At 37.2% G+C, this 18877-nt stretch overlaps 3 protein-coding genes across 3 annotated transcripts; 2 read left to right on the top strand and 1 right to left on the bottom strand.

Moving 5' to 3' along the window:
- The first annotated feature begins 934 nt into the window (after positions 1–934).
- LOC105617043 (E3 ubiquitin-protein ligase UBR2) lies at positions 935–6382 on the top strand. The gene has a single exon (XM_012198622.1). The coding sequence runs from the start codon at positions 935–937 to the stop codon at positions 6338–6340; it is 5406 nt and encodes a 1801-aa protein (XP_012054012.1). The 3' UTR covers positions 6341–6382.
- Positions 6383–12374: 5992 nt separating this feature from the next.
- On the top strand, positions 12375–14612 carry LOC105617040 (malignant T-cell-amplified sequence 1 homolog). Its single transcript, XM_012198620.1, has 6 exons — positions 12375–12385; positions 13471–13623; positions 13688–13788; positions 13875–14008; positions 14103–14170; positions 14249–14612. The coding sequence occupies exons 1-6, from the start codon at positions 12375–12377 to the stop codon at positions 14328–14330; spliced, it is 549 nt and encodes a 182-aa protein (XP_012054010.1). The 3' UTR covers positions 14331–14612.
- LOC105617041 (pollen-specific leucine-rich repeat extensin-like protein 1) lies at positions 14373–17674 on the bottom strand. The gene is made up of 10 exons (XM_012198621.1): positions 17611–17674; positions 17474–17520; positions 17318–17398; positions 16979–17185; positions 16794–16878; positions 16584–16706; positions 16341–16513; positions 16164–16265; positions 15898–16086; positions 14373–15811 (listed from the first exon to the last, which is right to left on the bottom strand). The coding sequence occupies exons 1-10, from the start codon at positions 17672–17674 to the stop codon at positions 14609–14611; spliced, it is 2274 nt and encodes a 757-aa protein (XP_012054011.1). The 3' UTR covers positions 14373–14608.
- Between the last annotated feature and the right edge of the window lie 1203 nt (positions 17675–18877).

The raw sequence follows: 18877 nt of genomic DNA, 5'->3' as shown, positions 1-18877 counted from the left end.
TTTGTGAGATTGACAATCGGACGACGACGTCTGGCCATATCGAGACGACGTGAACGCAGGTTTGCGAAACGTCGTTGTCGTTGTCATCGCGAGTGGTGGTGTGAAACTGATCAGTCGCGGGGAGAACAAAGAGTCTGCGATCTGAACGCCTTTTATTAACCTTGACCCGCTCGTCAACAACGGTGAGTATTCCATCGACGAACATAGTTGCTTCGAAAAGTTTTTCGCATGATATTTAAAAAAAAGGAGAACTGTTCTCGAACGTTGATTAATCCGCGAGATATATCACACACATACCACACACACACACACACACGCGCGCGCGCGCGCGCGCATCACACACACACACACACACACACATATCACATGAGATGCTTGCAACGCAGTACAGTGATATGCGTTACGATCCGTGTCATCACGCTTTTAGCTCTGGATCTCGCATTTCCTTTATGTGTGTGTACACATGTATATATATATATGTATACATGTAGTTATATAGAGAAACGTTAAATTCATGACGAATATTCTGGCGATATTTAAAAATGTAGACACCATATTTAAACGTCGTTTGGCACGTGAGTGGCTCACAATAAATGGCTGTGATTTCAGATTTTGTGAGCTGCTGAAGATGGTGATATATGTGCAATAGGAATTTTCCACAAGAGTACTTATCTGAATCTCTGATGAAAGACTCAAGGCTATTGAAATTATAGCCATGTATTGTCGTGATAAAGAATTGACCGAATTAGCCATGTAAAGACACTTTAAGATGTGCTTGGATTATATCAATAATTTGTATTGTGTATATCCTGTTAGTACTTACGTATGTATATTTATCTTTTTCCTCTGATAGATAATTTTCTTTATGAGTCATTGTTTTCTTTTGTGCTTACTGTTTCAGTATACATTACGTGGCAAATTTAAGTGAGACAAAATGAGTGGTGAAAGTACAGAAGAAAATCAGCATCTACCTCTGGTCCTTGAAGAGATAAATCTTGCTTCGTTGCGACCTGTATTCCCAGATACAAGCAAACGATGTGTAGATGTATGGACAGAGAAGATGAATAAGGGAGTATTAACAAATATTAACTTTAGAGAATACTGGCGACTTTGGGTTCCAAAAATATACACTCCAGAGCTTAACGGCAACTGTCTGGAATGGATTATTGACGAAGACACAGCAAACAGAATGCTTTTGAGACCTTTGGAGGAATTTATCTGTGGTGGTGATCCACAGGTGATTCTCAAAGAGCTTACTAAGATGGATAATCCACCAACTATATGTGGCAGAATGTTCAAGATGGGTGAACCAACCTACAGTTGCAGGGAGTGTGGTATGGACTCTACGTGCGTTCTCTGTGTCGACTGTTTCAAGCAGTCAGCTCATCGAAATCATAAGTACAAAATGGGCACATCCAATGGAGGCGGATGCTGTGACTGCGGTGACACAGAAGCCTGGAAAAATGAGCCATTCTGTGAAACGCATGTTGTAGGAACCCTGACGAAGGAGTCTCGTGGTAATAAACTGCCTGGTGATATTGCGGAGAGAGCGGTAGTGACTTTCGAAGCATTATTGGATTATTGTTACGAACTGCTGACTTTGAGGTTCATTGTATCATTACCACCGAGTCTCAGCATTAAAGACACAGCATCAGCATCTTATCCGTATGCGTTCGATCAATTGGATATTTTCGATACTTACTGCACTGTGCTCTTCAACGATGAGCATCATACCTTTGATCAGGTGATAAACATGCTCATGCGCGTTCTCAAATGTTCGCAGAAAGAAGCTATTGAATATGTGACTGGTGTTGACAGAGAAGGTAGAACCGTGATAAAATGCTCAGGATTTAAACCATGCACTGACTTGAAAGGTGAGGTAGAGAAATTCACGTACAGGCATAGCAATCGACCACTCAAGGTACTCGTTCTTCATAGTCATGTAGTCGCCCATCAGACATTTGCTATAAGACTGCTCAAATGGTTGCAGCAATTCATAAGTCATTGTGAGGGTTTTCGTGTCCTGTTTAGCAACATCGCTCTGAACACGAAACTGCCTGATCAGTCAGTTGTTCAGGGCATACTCACAAGAGATTCGCAACTGTGGAAATCCGCCAGAACAGCATGGCACAGGTTATTCATATACGGAATGCTCATGGAATATGAGAGTAAAAAAGCGCTCTCTATTGTATTTACTAATAATTATGGATCTGTTATGAAGGATTTCATTAAGGACGATCATGATCATTCATTCTCGATCGTTTCACTCTCTGTTCAGTTGTTCACCGTGCCAACTCTGGCACATTTGCTCATCGCAAAGCATGAGGCTCTGTTCAACTTGTTAACCACGTTTATGTCCGAAAGCTCCCGACGATGTAACGCTGCTGGAAAATTTGAGTTTGAGAGGAACATGCCACACCATAACTTCAAGCGGGCGCAGTTCATACTTTACGACCTTCGATATCTGCTAAGTGCAAAACCAGAAGAATGGACAGATGATTTGAGACGTGGCTTCTTGCAAGGTCTTTCGCTACTGTTCAATCTCTTTTCCAACATGCAATGCATGGACGCAGTACGTCGACAAGAAGGACAGCATATGGAATACGAGCCTGAATGGGAATCAGCGTTCAATCTGCACATAAAACTGTCGCCAGTCATTACATTGGCCTTGGAATGGTGCAGTTCGGACCGAGTTGTACTGATCAAGTCCTTCGGATCTCTTCTGAAAAAACTACATGAACAGCAGGCAAATGAGCAACCGCCAAGCCAAGTGCGAGAGCTAGCGAATCATAGCGCAACGTGCCTGCAATACGATGTGGCATCCGAACCAGTTTCTATCCATCTACCACTCTCAAGATTCCTCGCCGGTCTATTCTTGCATCTGGAAAAATACAATTTACACTTTCATTCGTCTGAATTTAACAATTCAATGAAACCGACTCCTGAACAGATCATCGATCCCGTATTGACGGCACAGGCCATGATTTCACAGGTGCACGCGGGCATGTGGCGGCGGAATGGTTACTCCTTGCTGAATCAACTATATTTTTATCACAATGTCAAATGCCGTAGCGAGATGTTGGATCGAGATATCGTTTTATTGCAGGTTGGCGCGTCGCTGATAGAAAGCAATGAATTCTTGATTCATGTCTTAAACAGGTTTAATCTCCTTAATTGGGTACAACCAGACTTCGAGGTAAATGCCTTAAAAAATCCAGAGGAAGATAGGCTGCGGCAGACGATCAATCTAGTGGAGGAGTTTTTGGGCTTACTCATCACAATCATTGGCGAAAGATATGTTCCCGGAGTTGGTCAGGTGACCACAGATGATCGTCTCAAAAAGGAAATCATACAGCAATTGTGCATAAAACCGCTCTCGCATTCTGAACTGAGCAAGACGTTACCGGAGGATGTTATGCACAATGTTCAGATCGAATTGGAAAGAATAATACGCGAAGTAGCAACGTTCAAGAAACCAGTACATACGTCGGCAAAGGGTGTGTACGAACTCAATCCGCACTTGTATTCGGAATACAATGTGTTCTTTTATCATTATACGAAGGAAGAACACAGCAAGTCCGAGGAAGTCCAACGGAAGCGGCGGAAAGCTCAAGGAGAGTTGGAATGTTGTCCACCGCCGAAGCTGCCTAGACTAACGGAGTCATTCAGTTTGGTAGCGAATCTATTGCAGTGCGATGTTATGCTTCACATCATGCAGACTGTTCTGGAACGCGCACTTAATTTCATAGCTAGGAGTTTCTCCGAGCCACAGGTGCACAAAGTATTGTATTTGATCGGCTATGCTTTACAGGAACAGGAATCCGGCTACTATCCTTTCCTTGCGTTTCCCGAGCGAGCAGCGAAATGGAAGATCTACAAGTTGCTGGAAAATCTGACCAGTAGTCCGCGCATGGAAGCTCACAAGGATTTACTTACGTGGGTTTTAGCCAAATATCGCCAGGTCGCCAGTTTGTCTGGGAAAGAGACCAGTCCGGCGCCTCTTCAGTTCGAGCAGCAGCAACAGCAAGCAGGCGATGATGTTAACACCAACAAAAAAACGGATAAGGAATGGCGAACAAAAATGGCAGCTCAGAAACGTGCCAAGATCATGGCACAAATGGCAGCAATGCAGAAGCATTTCATGAAGAAGAATGCTACTTTATTTGATGTAGCAAGTGTGGAAGTCAAAATAACAGGCGCTCGTTGTGGCTCGGCCATGGATTTAACGGAGACCTCTTCTCAGGAAGGTAATCCTGCTCAGGAAGGTATTGCCGTCGGTTTTAATCAGACTAGTAGGCAGTGTGAACAGAAAATGTACACTTGCATTCTATGCCAAGAGGATCAGGCAGTGACGGAAACTGGTTCGGCAATGGTATTGGCTGCGTTTGTTCAGCAATCCACCGTGTTGTGCCAATGTCGTGACGACTTTCAAGAGCCCGATCCGTTGTACCTGTCAGCGAAATTGGGCGTGTCACCACACACGAGCACATGTGGCCACGTGATGCACGCTCGCTGCTGGCAAGATTATGTCGACAACGTACTCGCTAAGGAAAACCGGCGACCCTATAGATCACGACAACAGGCTAGTTTTGACGCAGAGAATCATGAATATCTTTGTCCATTATGTGAATGTCTCAGCAACACCGTTCTCCTGCTTGTACCACCCTTAGGAATATTGCAACCAACTCCGGAACCTCAGCCGAATATCACTTTCGAGACGTGGATGAAGGTAATGGCGCTCACGTTAGATTGCAAACCGAACAGAAAATTTGGCATGGAGAGGGACGAGGATACATTGGAGGATGAAAAGATAATCAATCCTATGAAAGTCCTTCGTCAAGAGATTGGATGTGCTTGGGAGCCATTTCAAGCGCAGTATTCGCGATCTGGACCACACCTCGCACGAAGGATGGAGGCTATGATCAACATGTACGCTTCACTTTTTGCAAAAACTACATACAAGGGATTTGGTAGTATCGATGGCGATTCGAAGGTGCCTTTGTTAGCCTGGAAATCAGTAGCATACACAATTCATGCGATAGAATTCCTGTTGCGGGATATGAACAAGCCATTGCTAGGTTCCATGACCTCTCGACAAAGCGACAGTCTCAAGAGCCTCGTGCGATTATCAGCTCTCTTGGGTGCGAGTTTTTCGAACCGTGCAAATCTCTGGTCGCAGCGCCATCAAATCAAAACTTATGCAGCGTCATTGTTGACGATGTTGATAGAGGCACCATCTACTGGACCTAGCATCTTCGATATCGATCCATTCGGCGTACTAGTACCGCTTATTAATTCATTGCCGAGCATATTTCACACGAAGGAATACGAGACGGCCCCAAATCCGCCACCTATCATTACGGGCGATGTGTTTGATTCCCATATGCTCAAGCTCGTATTCCTGTGTCACATAGCAAAAATCCTGTATACATCTGACTTCGCCGACGTAATGGAACTAGATAGTAACGAGATGGAGGACGATGATAACGAAGATGAAAATATTGAAACCAAAATGGACTTTGCCCTATTCCACATTCTGGGTGTGCATTATGACAAGCAGAAAGCCAGTGACGTATGGCGACGAGTAGAATCTGCCTGTCGACCCTTCCTCCGATGTTGCGCTATCTATTTTCATTACGTGACCGATGTGCCACCGCTAAGTGAATTGACGGAGGTGCATGGTGATACATACGAAAAACTCTGCCAATACCTGGGATTACCCACTACCTGCGACGCTTTGATCTACTCTCATCTAGAGACCTCCCTGAAGCTGCTGGCTGTATGGCGAAGACATTCTACCATCTGGAATCACATGTCAGGCGAAAGGAAGTTGACGATTATCAAGGATCCATTGAAGGTGAACAAGCTGATAGATTTGCCAGAGGATTATAGTGAACTCATCAACTCGATATCCCAGTTCACTTGTCCGAACAGAGACCGGGAAGATTCACGTAATCCGACGATGTGCCTGGTCTGCGGCGAGATGCTGTGCTCGCAGAGCTACTGTTGCCAGATAGATTTCAATAAGACAACGGTAGGCGCGTGCACGTTCCACGCGAATAAATGCGGCTACGGCGTCGGTATATTTCTACGTGTACGTGAATGTGAGATTCTTTTCCTGCGTACGCCTAATCGCGGTTCTTTCCTTTGTCCGCCGTATCTCGATGAGTATGGCGAGACGGATCAGGGTTTACGGCGCGGTAATCCATTGCATCTTTGCCATGAGAAGTACCAGCGGCTGCACCGCTTATGGCTTGGTCATGGAATCCACGAGTCCGTCACCCGGGCGTTCGAACAATCCTCAAACAACCTGTTGCCGACTCAGTGGCAGCATCTATAACTCCATGAGATTCCCTATGGTGCCACAGATCTGACGTTTAGACAAAAAAAGAAAAAAAATGTAAGCAAAGATTTTATTCTTACGCTTAAGCGAACGTAGCAGCCTAAATATTGATTGTTAATCGTCCACAGTTCGATCCGCGTTTGCAAAAAATTGACAAAATTAATTATTTATTCGGCACGCATCAAAGTATGGCTTTATATATTTAAAAATAATATTGGATATGTTCTCTCTCTCTCTCTCCCTCTCTTTCTATCTCTCCTCACCCCCTTCTTTCTCCTGTTTCACTATGTGTTGCAATTGCCTTTTTAAAGAATTTATCGGTATTTCGCGATTTCAGAATTTACAAAATTTCTATTTTAAAATATTTTTGAAGTTAACAAAATTTTTATTATCTGTTAAAATTATCTGTTACATAAATTAAGATACGGCTCTATTTACATATTTATTCACAAAAATTGTTGCATACATATTTTGTTGCTTGTAGATGTATAAGTTCGTGACTAACATGATGTCCAGTACTTGACCAAATCGTTTGTTTTTTCTTTTTTTTTTTGTAAAAATTTTGGAATTTTCTGCGCGTACAAACGACTAAGCCTTTTGTATCACTCCGAAGACCTAGAACAATGAGCAAAAAGGCGACAGTCATCCACGTAATCACCGTGTAAAAATCATGGGGTCTTGATATTTTTGTGCATAATAGCATCGTACGACGTATGGGGAAAAAGCAAACGCTATTAAGATTTTTATAATTTTTAGAATTCGCGAATTATTCTAGGTCGACGAGTTCTCCTTTTTTTCTCTCCCACTCTCATCCCCGCTTGACGTTAATTCGTGCGTAGACAAAATGTGAAAAGGAAAAAATGAGATAAAAAAGAAGAATTCGTGATTATCAGATGGAGTAATTTTTAAATATAAATTTCAGTGGTGTGTGAAATAAATAATACGTAATTTAATATTTGTTTCTTTCTCTCTATCTCTATCTCTCGCTAGTTTTTTCTAGAATCTAGACGCTACTGGAAGCGATGTTAACAAATCGCTTCGGGAGATTGAAGCTCTGGCGTCGTATTTGACTATTGACTCGTTTGTTCAATTCATACGATTCAACTGATTCTTACGTACACCTGTAACTGAATATAGAAAATATTTTTAGGATTATTGTTATTAGAAGAAGTGTGTAAATATTGAGATTGTAAGATGGGTGAATTTACCGAGTGCTGCTTTCATTTGTGTATACTGCGATTCGCTACAAGAGAACAATTTGTAGCGGTCTGATTATTCTACTATCTATACCATATCAATCTTTAATTTCCTATGTTTCTTTCTCTGTCCCCCTCGTTAGGATCCTCATCTTTGACGCGATGTCACTATTGATAGAAAATCATTGTATCGTCTTTCGCGAAGGTCATCGTCGTGACGAGGGATTATTACAACATTATTGGTTTCATCATTACACCTGGAATTGTTTAAACAAAACTACGATGCCTTGCACCCGGTGTTTCTAGCAATACGCACGAAAGGTTGTGCCGCTGTACATTATTAGATCGCTTAGATAATAATGCAATGATCAATTAGTTTTGAAGTACTTGTGAAGATACGTATATATTTATATACGAGTTGCATAATTATATTTGTTATGAAGAACAGCATTAATGCGGACGTATACACGTCATTAATTGTACATTGATTTAGATGTATTTTTACTACACACTGCAGAATGCGGAAATAATGATTTCGAAATGCAGTATAAATTATTTGAATGCTGGATCTTGGAAGATCTTGGTAGATAGATTCTATAATAAATATATCTTTTGGAATTTCAAATGCCGCAGGATCATTTGTATTATTTGAAAGTTCTGATATCGCTAAAATAGTCCTTAAGAATTAAGAATTTATCTTGCGGTTTCATTCTGAAAGAATATTAATCGAAATGGCAAGATGCATTATCATTGCTTTACATTTACAACATCACACGTTTGTTTTTCCCTCGATTCTTCGAACGTTGCTTGCGAGACGAGAATGTAATATGCATGGAAAAAGATTGATTTATACAAACTCACGTTATTTATATTCTTTAGAATTCAATAAATTAATCTTGGAGAGAAAAAAGAAAATTATTTTATTATAGATAAAAAAATCTCAATTTAATATAATTTATATATAATTGATTTTTTCCTCAAGAAGAAAAAAATTACTTAAAAAATTTAATGTTTTTATTTCCCTATAATAACTCCGATAAACTTAATTAATGATTAGCTTATCAATAGCTCTATAGTGTTTTCCTAACACAAATAAAATTATCAATATTTTGACTCGTGAAAAAAAATTATATTAGAAATAAAAAGTTTATATGATTAAAAATCTTATTGTAAGATTCAATTTATCAATTTTACACATCCGAAATCTATTTTTTTACACGAGACTTGGACTCAAAGCTTTTTTTTCGCTTTATTTTTCACAAATTTGATTGAATTTTAATTAATTTTTTTTAATATAAATATCGAACTGCAATCCATATCTGTAGAAACTAAAGAAAAGGTTTTGATATCAATGTTAAAAGTTATGACCAAAAATGTGAAAAAATTTTTAGAAAAATGCGTAAAACAGTGTTCTGTTTAAAAAATTATATCTTTTCCAAGAAAAACCAAAAAGTAAAAACAATATTGTTTAAGAAAAAGAAAAGCATGCGCTTTAAGAAAAAAATTATTTCATAATCGTTGATTGCAAAAAGTATCATTATTTCAATGAAGTTGGAAGTATTATTGCAACAAAAGTAAAACAATGTTTTATTTAAAAAAATCATCTCTATGAAAAAAAACCAAAAAACAAATATTGATTTAGAAAGATAAAAATATGAATTTCAAAAAAAAAGTCTTCACATACTTATGGAATTTTAATATTGAAAAATGACTCTAAAAAATGACAATCCAAATTTTGAACCTATAAAATTTGAACATAATTTTGATTGTCATTAGAGTCATTTTTCAATATTAAAGTTTCCGTAAGTGGAGGTGGCTCACTGGAATGAATTAGTTTGTAGGTATTGCAATTATAAAATTAATTTGTCTCTGAGGATAGCTCGAAAATGAGATAAAATATGTAAATGGGTTATTTAAAGGACTTTTGTATTCATATTGTTTTGCGCAACAATTATCACATCTGACTCCTGTTGCTCTATTTTACCTATTTTCTTTATAATTAGTAAGGAGTCTTAGAATTAACTTATATTTAAATATTATAATGAAAAGTGCTTCGATTGAAATCATACTTTTTGAATTCAATTATTTCCGCTTAAAACGGAAAGCACAAACTCTTGCATAACATATAACACGTAATACATAAGAAAATATACCAATAACGTTCTTCATTTCTTTCCTTTTCATAAAATAAAGAACTCTGATTGGCTGAATTTTTTATGGGCCTTCTATAATAAATCATTAGAGCTGCCACAGACAAAATTTCTGTAACAGTAATCTTAAGACGTGAACTTATCCATAAGTAAATTTATCCATAAGATGAGTTCCAATCGGTTAAAATTTATCTAATTGCGAGATTATGGATAAATTTACTGTTATTTCCATTTTCTTTAGATTACGTAACCTAAAGCAATATCCTGATTGGCTCATCGGTTTAAGTTTACGTCTTAAGGTAAAATTTCATGGTGTCGCTTATCGCAGCGATAAATGATCACGTGACTGAATTCTCTCTCAATTTGTCCACTTTCTTATCTCCAGCGACACTTGAAAAGTTGGATTAATTCAGCGGCATCTTAGACCGGGTTCATACCTTGATGGAAAAACGGAAGCCAATCAGAATTCACGGAAAGAAGCAAACAGCGAAATTTACCGCCTACTATTACTGCGAGTTCTGATTGGCTTCCGTTTTTCCGCTTTCCGCTTTTCCGTCAAATTGTGAGAGTAGAGTCCCATAAGGCAAATTTGCCGTGTAATCAATCAGTAATCAGTAAGACACGAAACCACAGTAGCGGATTGCATTCGATTGGTTACGCGTTTACACCATAAATACACCTCATGGGACTCTAGCCTGAATCCGGCCTTACAATGATTTAAACAATGATTTAAACATGGAACAGCAGGATAAATATAATATAAATATAATAAAGGTATAAGGTGCATCATCTTTGTGATCCATTTTTTTCAAATAAAATGAAAACACCTAATTTTTTTGAGCTCTAGTGGCAAAAAACATTTATTTCAATCTATGGAAAGTTGTTCTGTTCATATATTAAAAATAATATCTCATAAATGTTTGCTTTTAACTTGAATGCAAACGTGGATTCGACGAGTATTTTTCGATGTTTTCCATCATTTTTTGGAGTATATCGACCGGTATTTTGGCTACTTCTTGGCGTGTGTTAGTTTTAAGAGCACGGAGGGACTTCGATTTGTTGGCATAAACCTTGGATTTGAGATATCCCCACAAAAAAAAGTCGCATCAAATCTAATGAACGTGATGTCTACTTAAAATCATTTTTCAATATGATGCGATTTGTGAAGAATTTCCTCAACAAATTCATTAGCATTATTCGTTTTGTCTCTTGGGAGCTGCTCGAGGTCGCTTCAAATAAACCTAGCGGGAACGAAACATCTGGTATTCTTACATTATGATTAAAATTATCATTACTACGTTGAAGAATATTACTTTCAAATAATGAGAAATCTTTATGACCTCTTTATGACCAAAAAATGATTGTGTGGTACAGAAAAAGTGATTGGGCAGTACTTTTTCGAAAATAGTCGCAATCAGCTATTAACGATCAATGGTAAACCATGATATTATTGGAATCATGATACACGATTATGGCTACAGAACACGATTCAGCAGAACACAACAGTTTTGCATGTTTATGATTCTCTGTGATAGGACCATTTTTTTAAATCTAAAAGCATAATCCAATCAGTGCGAAGAAAACTTCCAACAGTTGCAAAATAAACATTCTGCTGATTCCGCAGCCTATTTTCTATCATTGTTAAAAGAAAATAGAATGGAAAGCTACTTTCAATAAGACACTACAGCATACACAGCACGTAACAATAGTATTATTCGTTTTGTTTCCGGGAGCTCAGGGTCGCTCCGAATGAACTTAATGTATTTGAAATGTAGAATTCACATCACGTACAATATCTGGGGATCAATTCTGTATCTTGAAACGAGGTGAAAATTACAAAAGTGAACAAATTTACTAAATTTTGACCAATGAAATTATCAGGGGATCAATTCTGGGAGTCGATTCTGTATCTTCAAACAAGGTAAAAGTTACAAAATTTACAATCGATCCTTTGTGAATTTTGAAAAAAGGTGAAAATTACAAAAGTGAGCAAGGTTACTAGATATTGATCAATTAAATTATGAATACTCTAGTGAATTTGCTTACTTTTGTAATTTTCACTTCATTTGAAGATACATAATCGACCCCCTGACATCGTTATATCGTTTATATCGTTTCGTCTGTAACAGGGAATCTCAACTGTAATTGATTGGTCCTTACATTCTGATCTGATTTAAACTCTCGATGGAAACTAGGCCATAAGTGCGTGAGAGATTGCTGTAATATAAAGACATGCGATGTGCGGCGCCCAACATGACCTCTGGTGCAAAATAAACGTTCTGCTGAACGCAGCTCATGTATGTGCGAATAGTACGAATTGCGACGTGCTGTTGATCGACCTAACCTTGATTTCGCTGAATTTTTTGCACGCATCTAGATAGAGAAAGAAATTTCGAATTCTCAAAGCTGTGTATAATTCTTTGAGAAATCTGGTAAAATAATATAAATAATATTGAAAAAACTTAAAACTGAAAATTGTAAATGTGTTAATAATTTCTATAAATAAAATTATGCATTCCGCATTTTTAGCAAAAAAAAAGATATACTTACGCATGACGAAAGTCAAGACGTTGCTGAGAAAACGTATCTAGAATCTAGAACGAAATAGCGTTTCATGAATGACCGGCTAATTGAATGCATTGTCTAGAAGTTCTCAAGACGGTGGTGTTATCAAAAATCAAGAAAATGTTTAAGAAGTATGTGCTGTTTATTATAAAAGTATAAAAGGATAATATTTTGAGCAATACGATGTATTTAGGATGGTTCTTTAGTAAATCGAATTACCATAGAAATATCTAATTTTTTTATATAATGAAGTCGAAGTACCGAAATTGACCTGTGTAAAATTTTACTGTAGGTTAATGATGAAATAAGAGAAAAAAATTGTTGAAAATATAACCTTTCATGTATAATATAGTGACAGATAAGGCTCGCAGACACTTCGACTAACTGCACACAAATCTTACCATAAACTTTTCTCCAAAATGAGATTATAATAGTTTAAAAAATTACGATTTTAATGCACAAAAAAGTAATAGTTAACAGCCATTCTGGAAAGATATTTATGTGCATAAACTTACATATAAATTTAACCTCAAAAAGTAAACATAATCTCATCTTGTTTTTATTCGATGAAGATGCAGCTTTTGATTTACTTAACGTTCCTATTTCATTAAGATATACACGTCATTTTAATATTTTATCCAAATTATGCAGATATTTGTAATTTTAGATGGATCTTAATGAGGTAGCCCAAATTTTTCGGCACTTTACTAAAAAATCACCTTAAACAATTAAAATTTATATTTTGTGATGAGAAAGTGCCCAACATTTCATTTTTTTTCAAGAATACCACTCTGGTGAAAATTCTTAGAATTTTTCAGAATTTCTCTATAATTTTATAACTTTCTCACATTTTTTATATGAATTGGAACATTTATTTCTCAAAAAATTATTTTTTTTCATAATTTTTCATATGTATTATTTATGAAATAAGATTTTTAAGATTTTATGTAAGTATAATTTCTGATGAAATGTTATAAAATCTAAAAAATTTTTTAATATTTTTTAAAAATTATGAGATAAAAAAATTTCAAAATATTTCAGAATTCTTCACTTGTATGAAAAATGTTTCCAATTCATATAAAAATTATGAGAAAAATTTGTATCAGGGGCAGTTCTAATAAACATTAAATATTCAAGTTTCCATTATAATTCACGACTTACTGAAATATTCGCTAATTATTTGTATTCAAAATATCACTTAAATCTCAACTCTTAGATTCGACGAAAAGGACAGTGTTTCTGGCGTTCAACAATTGAAGTCGTCTGTACAGAAAGGAATCCGTGCAAAGCTCTTGGAGTTGTATCCTCATCTAGAGAGCCATATAGATGTTATAATACCAAAGAAAGACGCTTTTCGCATTGTAAAATGGTGAGTTATGATGGCATATGTAAGAAATTCATTCGTAATTTAATCATTTTCTTTCCTTGATTAGCCACGATCATATAGAGATCATAGTGAACACAGCAGGAGATCTGTTATTCTTTCGCCAACGTGAGGGCCCATGGATGCCTACTTTGAGATTACTACACAAGTGTGAGCTTTCTCATCGCTTGCTCAAATAAGAAAAAAAATTTAATTTTTTATTATATTTTTTATTATGATACATACATTTTTTTCAGATCCATTCTTTCTTCCAATGCAACAAGTAGATAAAGGTGCCATTAGATTTGTTCTTAGCGGTGCAAATATAATGTGTCCTGGTTTAACGTCAAAGGGTGCAAAGATGATGGCTGTAGATAAAAAAACAGTTGTCGTATCCTTTTAAGCGTAATATAAATCTCAAAAATTGTAATACGGTTACTTTATTTTTTCGACAATGAAATACAAATTCTTAACTCAAAATGTAGGCCGTTATGGCTGAAGGCAAGCAACATGCATTAGCTGTTGGAATTACAACATTGTCAACAGAAGACATGTAAGTAAAAAATATTTTCTTAATGTGTGCTTTTAATCTCTCTCTTTCTCTCTCCCATATTTAATTTATAATTTGTAGCATCAAGGTAAATAAAGGAGTAGGCATTGAAAACTGTCATTATTTGAATGATGGACTTTGGCAAATGAAAGCAGTGAAGTGAGACTGACTGTGAATTCAGGATATAATCAAAGAGCCATTTTGCATACATATGTTCTTTTATTCAATTTTACTTTACCATGTAATCATTTCATATGGAACAATTTCAGGATAATGTTTGTGTCCACAGTGTTATGGATCGTAATAAAATCAAGTTTATTATTATATTTTTATCATATAAATTAAAACGAGTTCTTGCTGGCGCAAGGATATAGAGATAAATATAGATATATCATGTAAACGCGGAAATCTAGAATAGCGTTTGTAAAATAAAAAAAATATTTAAGCAGATCCCGATTTAGCATCTACCTGACCCTCTTGATTTTCTGGCGGACCGGAACGTTCATTTTCACAGTGTCCTGTGGGTGCAGAATACGGAGGATTGTTGGTATCGGGTCCAGGTGTGGGAGCTACGGCAGTTGTGCCACCTGCGACGTTGGCACCAACGTTATTACTTTCAGGAGCAACTGTATGAGGTGATTGCGGATGATAATGCGGACTGTGTGGACTATGTGGACCGTGGCCATGTGGCCGACTTATCGGATGGGGATACTGTGAATACGGCTGATGATAATATGGATGAGTATATTGTGGATAAGGTTGATGATATGATTGTTGCTGAGAATAGCTATAAGTGGGATGCGGCGGTCTCGGAGCTAAAGGAACGTTTTGCGGTTGTTGTGGGCCTGGTCCGGACTGATACTGCTGACCATAAGCTTGATTAGGTGGCATCATCTGCGGAGCATGTGGTCCCTGCGGTGGCAAAATCTGCGTGCTCTGAGTTCCTTGCGCACTCTGATGTGGTGGCATCGAATGATTTGGCAACATTCCTTGTTGGTGGGGATTATGTTGAATGGGTACAGTGGGCGTGGACACTGGTGGCATATTTGGCGGAGTCGAATTTGCAGTTGCATTTGCACTCGCAACTACTGCCGCGACTGCAGCCGCTGCCGCGGCTGTGGTAGTCGGTTGAGGCGGCATCACCGTCGTTACCTGTGGCTGTTGTGACTGCGGTTGGGGTTGTGGTGGTTGTTGCTGTTGTTGCGGTTGTTGTTGAGATTGCGGTTGCTGCGGTGGTGGCTGTGGAAGTACTTGATGCTGTTGGGGTGGTGGTGGCGGCGGCTGATGCTGTTGAGGTGGCTGTGGTGGTGGTTGATGCTGCTGTATTGGTGGGAGAGGTTGATGTTGCTGAGATTGATGCTGTTGAGAAGGTGTTGGTTGATGTTGAGGCGGTGGCGGTGGCGGATGTTGTTGCATCGGAGGCGTTTGCGTTTGTTGCTGATGCGGATGTTGTTGAATCGGATTAATTATGTTATTGCAATACATTCCAGAGTTAGTAGGGTGTTGTTGATTGATATTTTGTTGCACTGCTGATGGTGCTTCGATTTTAGTCTCGGTATATGGAGGTGACATTTTCTTATTCATTTCAACATTAGGTTTTTCAGCGTTGCCAGATTTCTTCTCGATCGAATCATTATCAGAGATCTGTACAAATAAGATGATATTAATATTTCTTTATACAATGTGTTAATATTTATGTGAATCTGTGTGTTATTTAGTAGTATCATTACATCAGGTTGGCTTTCGTCATTAAGTGATGCAGGAGTTGGAGTTGGAGTGGAATTTGGAGTAGAGTCGCTAGACGCTGGCCCATCCGAACGATTCTCTTCTGTCCCTTTTAGTCTTTCTCGTCTTAGAGCATCATACTGTCGTTCTACCATTTTGTTAAAAGTTTCTTCATCTACCGCCGGTTTACAATGCTGAAAGAGAGAATTATTATTCTCTCTTATATTGCGTTTTCTGCAATATTATTAATCTCTTTAAAAAGATTGTATACCTTTTTCAATTCTTCTTGAAATATTTCACTAGTTTCTATGAATTTACGTTTCTTTGCCTCAAATTTCTCTTCAATTTGTTGCAATTCGGCTTCAAGTTTTTTCTGGAAATATTCAAAATATTTCGATACATTCAATTAGATATTAATTATTATAAAACATATTACTACATTAATTACCTGATGCATAGTCAAGGATTGTACTTGGCGACGTAAAACTTGCATTCTTTGAGTGGTGACTACAGAGCGAACATCAGGGACAACTGTGTCGCTAAAAATCTCATTAATGAGTCGATGATTTCTTGTATAACGTGAATAAGCCACATGTTTCACAGAATATCCATCATCTTGATCTATTAATTAAAATGAGTACTATTGTAATAGATATGCATTAAACATTTATAATCACTATTACTTATATACCATCATCATCTTCAGCTGGTAAAATATCAATTCTTCTATCCTGAGCTGCTTGACTTTTGCTACTGCCTGATGAACGTTCGTGACTCTCTCGATCATCATTATTTTGTTGTGCAGCACACAATGCTGCGTTAAATACAAAGACATGTTATAAAGTTATTTAACCATTATAGATTTTACTACGAGTTTTAAATCAATATTTGTTATATTTACCAGATTTGCCACGATTTTTAGCTGCAATATAAGCTAGATATGCAGGTGAATTGTGATAAGTTTTCAAACTTTTTTCATATTCCACCTATGTTAAATAATGTATGATGAATTGAGTATCAGTAACTTTTAGAATTATATAAAAATATAATAGAATTTGCATAAAAATGTAATAGCATTTTGTGCACCTTCTCAGCTTCGTATTCCTCAATGAACTCTGTCTTATCCTCCTCTGGCAAATCTCTCCACATTTGCCCAATAATCTTACCAATCTCCCATAGCTTTAACTCAGGATTCTGAGCTTTAACCTGATCCCATACCTTTCTGCTGTACCTCATGTATGGCATAAGAGGTTTCTCTGGTGGCTTGGGTGGTTTTGGCATACGGGAGTCAGCCTAATTATAAATATTATCAGACTTTATAAATAATAAATCTTTTTAATAATGTAAATTATACTGATATATTTTGTATAATCTATCACAGAGTATGTATATATTTTTAAATTTTATATAAAATAAAATACATACATTAGTGTTCTTTCCAACTTTCTGGGGCGTAAATCCTGGATGACTATGGGGAGTTTGTATAAATGGACTCTGCGCATCTTTCTAAACATAAACAGATTGCCTCAATTAAATTCAAGACTCATACAAGAATATTTTATCATAAGTTTGTCTACTTACACTATTTGTTGAACTACTCGAACTTCCACCAGATGCTCTCATACGTTCTACAAACAACAAATATACAGTTTAAATGCTTCAAAATTAAACTGTCAATTCCAAGTCGGGAAGAGAACAAAAATTGAAATTCAACTTACGGTTGGAAGCTACGATGTTCGAGGTAGCCATCGCGACTTGCTTGTAATTCGCTGGCAATGCCATTTTGTATTACGACACTTGAATAGGGAAAAAAAACTTTCACTGGGGAAACAGAGCAAAGATCTCTGTGAAGTATTCCTGACGTTGCCGCTGTCGTGAGTAGCACTCGCTCTCGGAAACGTTTAGAGGCGATACTCGCGATTAAAGTTACGGTAAGACCGACCGACCATTGGCGTCGCGACCATTGATGATGCACACCATGAAGCCTTTGGGTTGGGAATAAGCTTTCGAGAAATTCCCAGATAGCCTCGAGTCAATAATTTGCAACGAGACTGAACGAGACGCGCGAATATCCCGACACACCTCCAAGAGATTTCGCGGGAACCCGTGAAAAAAAAGAAAGAACAAGCGTTTTTTGTAGACGTCTCGTTTTTCTTCAATTTCTTGTACCTTGCATTCGCGAAATTCACCAGAGTCGCCCTCTATTAGAGCTAGAAACAGAATCTTGAGAGCAGTGAGAGCGGCCATGCCCAGGATTTAAAGCCTGTTCTTTAGCTAAATTTTTGTACCAGTTCATTTTTCTTCCTTTTCTCTCCAGGACAAAAAAAAAGAGGAAGAAAAATGAACTGGTGCAAAAGTTCAGTTAAAAAGAACAGACCTTTTATTTTGAAATGCTTCTTTGCCCACAAAATGTGGATATTAATAACTATATAACCAGTGTTTATGATTTCGTCGATAATGTCCACAATTTTTGGTTCTATTCTACACTATGTCCATTTATCGATATCCATTTATCGACACTACGATTTTATCAACGCAGTATTGAAAACTATGTGATACATAGTTCATATAAATTAATAAAATTGATGTTGATGCCGCTAATGCATGGCGTCTTCCGAGGTTCTAACAATCCGACTATCCGATCGAGCGTTTATGCGAAAAATGCCGGGATGGTCTTTCAAGTTTCTCTCTGCTTCTGCAAAATCAGAAATAATTGTATTTATATAGGTATGTAATAATTGTTAATATAGATTTGTTAGAAATCTTTTTTCATGAATGTTATTTATTAATCTTAGAAAGAAATCAACATGATTGATATAGGAATATATAATATAAATAATGTAATTCAAATATGTAAATATGAGAATAATATAGAAATCCTTTTTTGATGTCTACCAAAGATCGAAAGTTGTATTATGTAAATTAGCACATCGTTGTAGATCTTTTGGATGCTTAATTTTGCTATATAACGCTATAATTTAAACT

This window comes from Atta cephalotes (genome assembly GCF_000143395.1).
Source record: "Atta cephalotes unplaced genomic scaffold scaffold00011, whole genome shotgun sequence".
Classification (NCBI taxonomy): Eukaryota; Metazoa; Arthropoda; class Insecta; order Hymenoptera; family Formicidae; genus Atta; species Atta cephalotes.
Note: the sequence above shows the minus strand (reverse complement) of the source record. Positions and strands in the feature narration are given on the sequence as shown.

Excerpts from the sequence above, each read along its gene's own strand:
- LOC105617043 (XM_012198622.1), top strand. The coding sequence starts at position 935 with ATGAGTGGTGAAAGTACAGAAGAAAATCAGCATCTACCTCTGGTCCTT.
- LOC105617040 (XM_012198620.1), top strand. Across the intron at positions 13,624-13,687 it reads GCTTTTCGCATTGTAAAATG|CCACGATCATATAGAGATCA; the intron begins GTGAGTTATGAT and ends TTCCTTGATTAG. Across the intron at positions 14,009-14,102 it reads TAGATAAAAAAACAGTTGTC|GCCGTTATGGCTGAAGGCAA; the intron begins GTATCCTTTTAA and ends CTCAAAATGTAG.
- LOC105617041 (XM_012198621.1), bottom strand. The coding sequence starts at position 17,674 with ATGGCATTGCCAGCGAATTACAAGCAAGTCGCGATGGCTACCTCGAAC. Across the intron at positions 16,266-16,340 it reads AATCCTTGACTATGCATCAG|AAAAAACTTGAAGCCGAATT; the intron begins GTAATTAATGTA and ends GAATATTTCCAG. Across the intron at positions 15,812-15,897 it reads ATGACGAAAGCCAACCTGAT|ATCTCTGATAATGATTCGAT; the intron begins GTAATGATACTA and ends TTATTTGTACAG.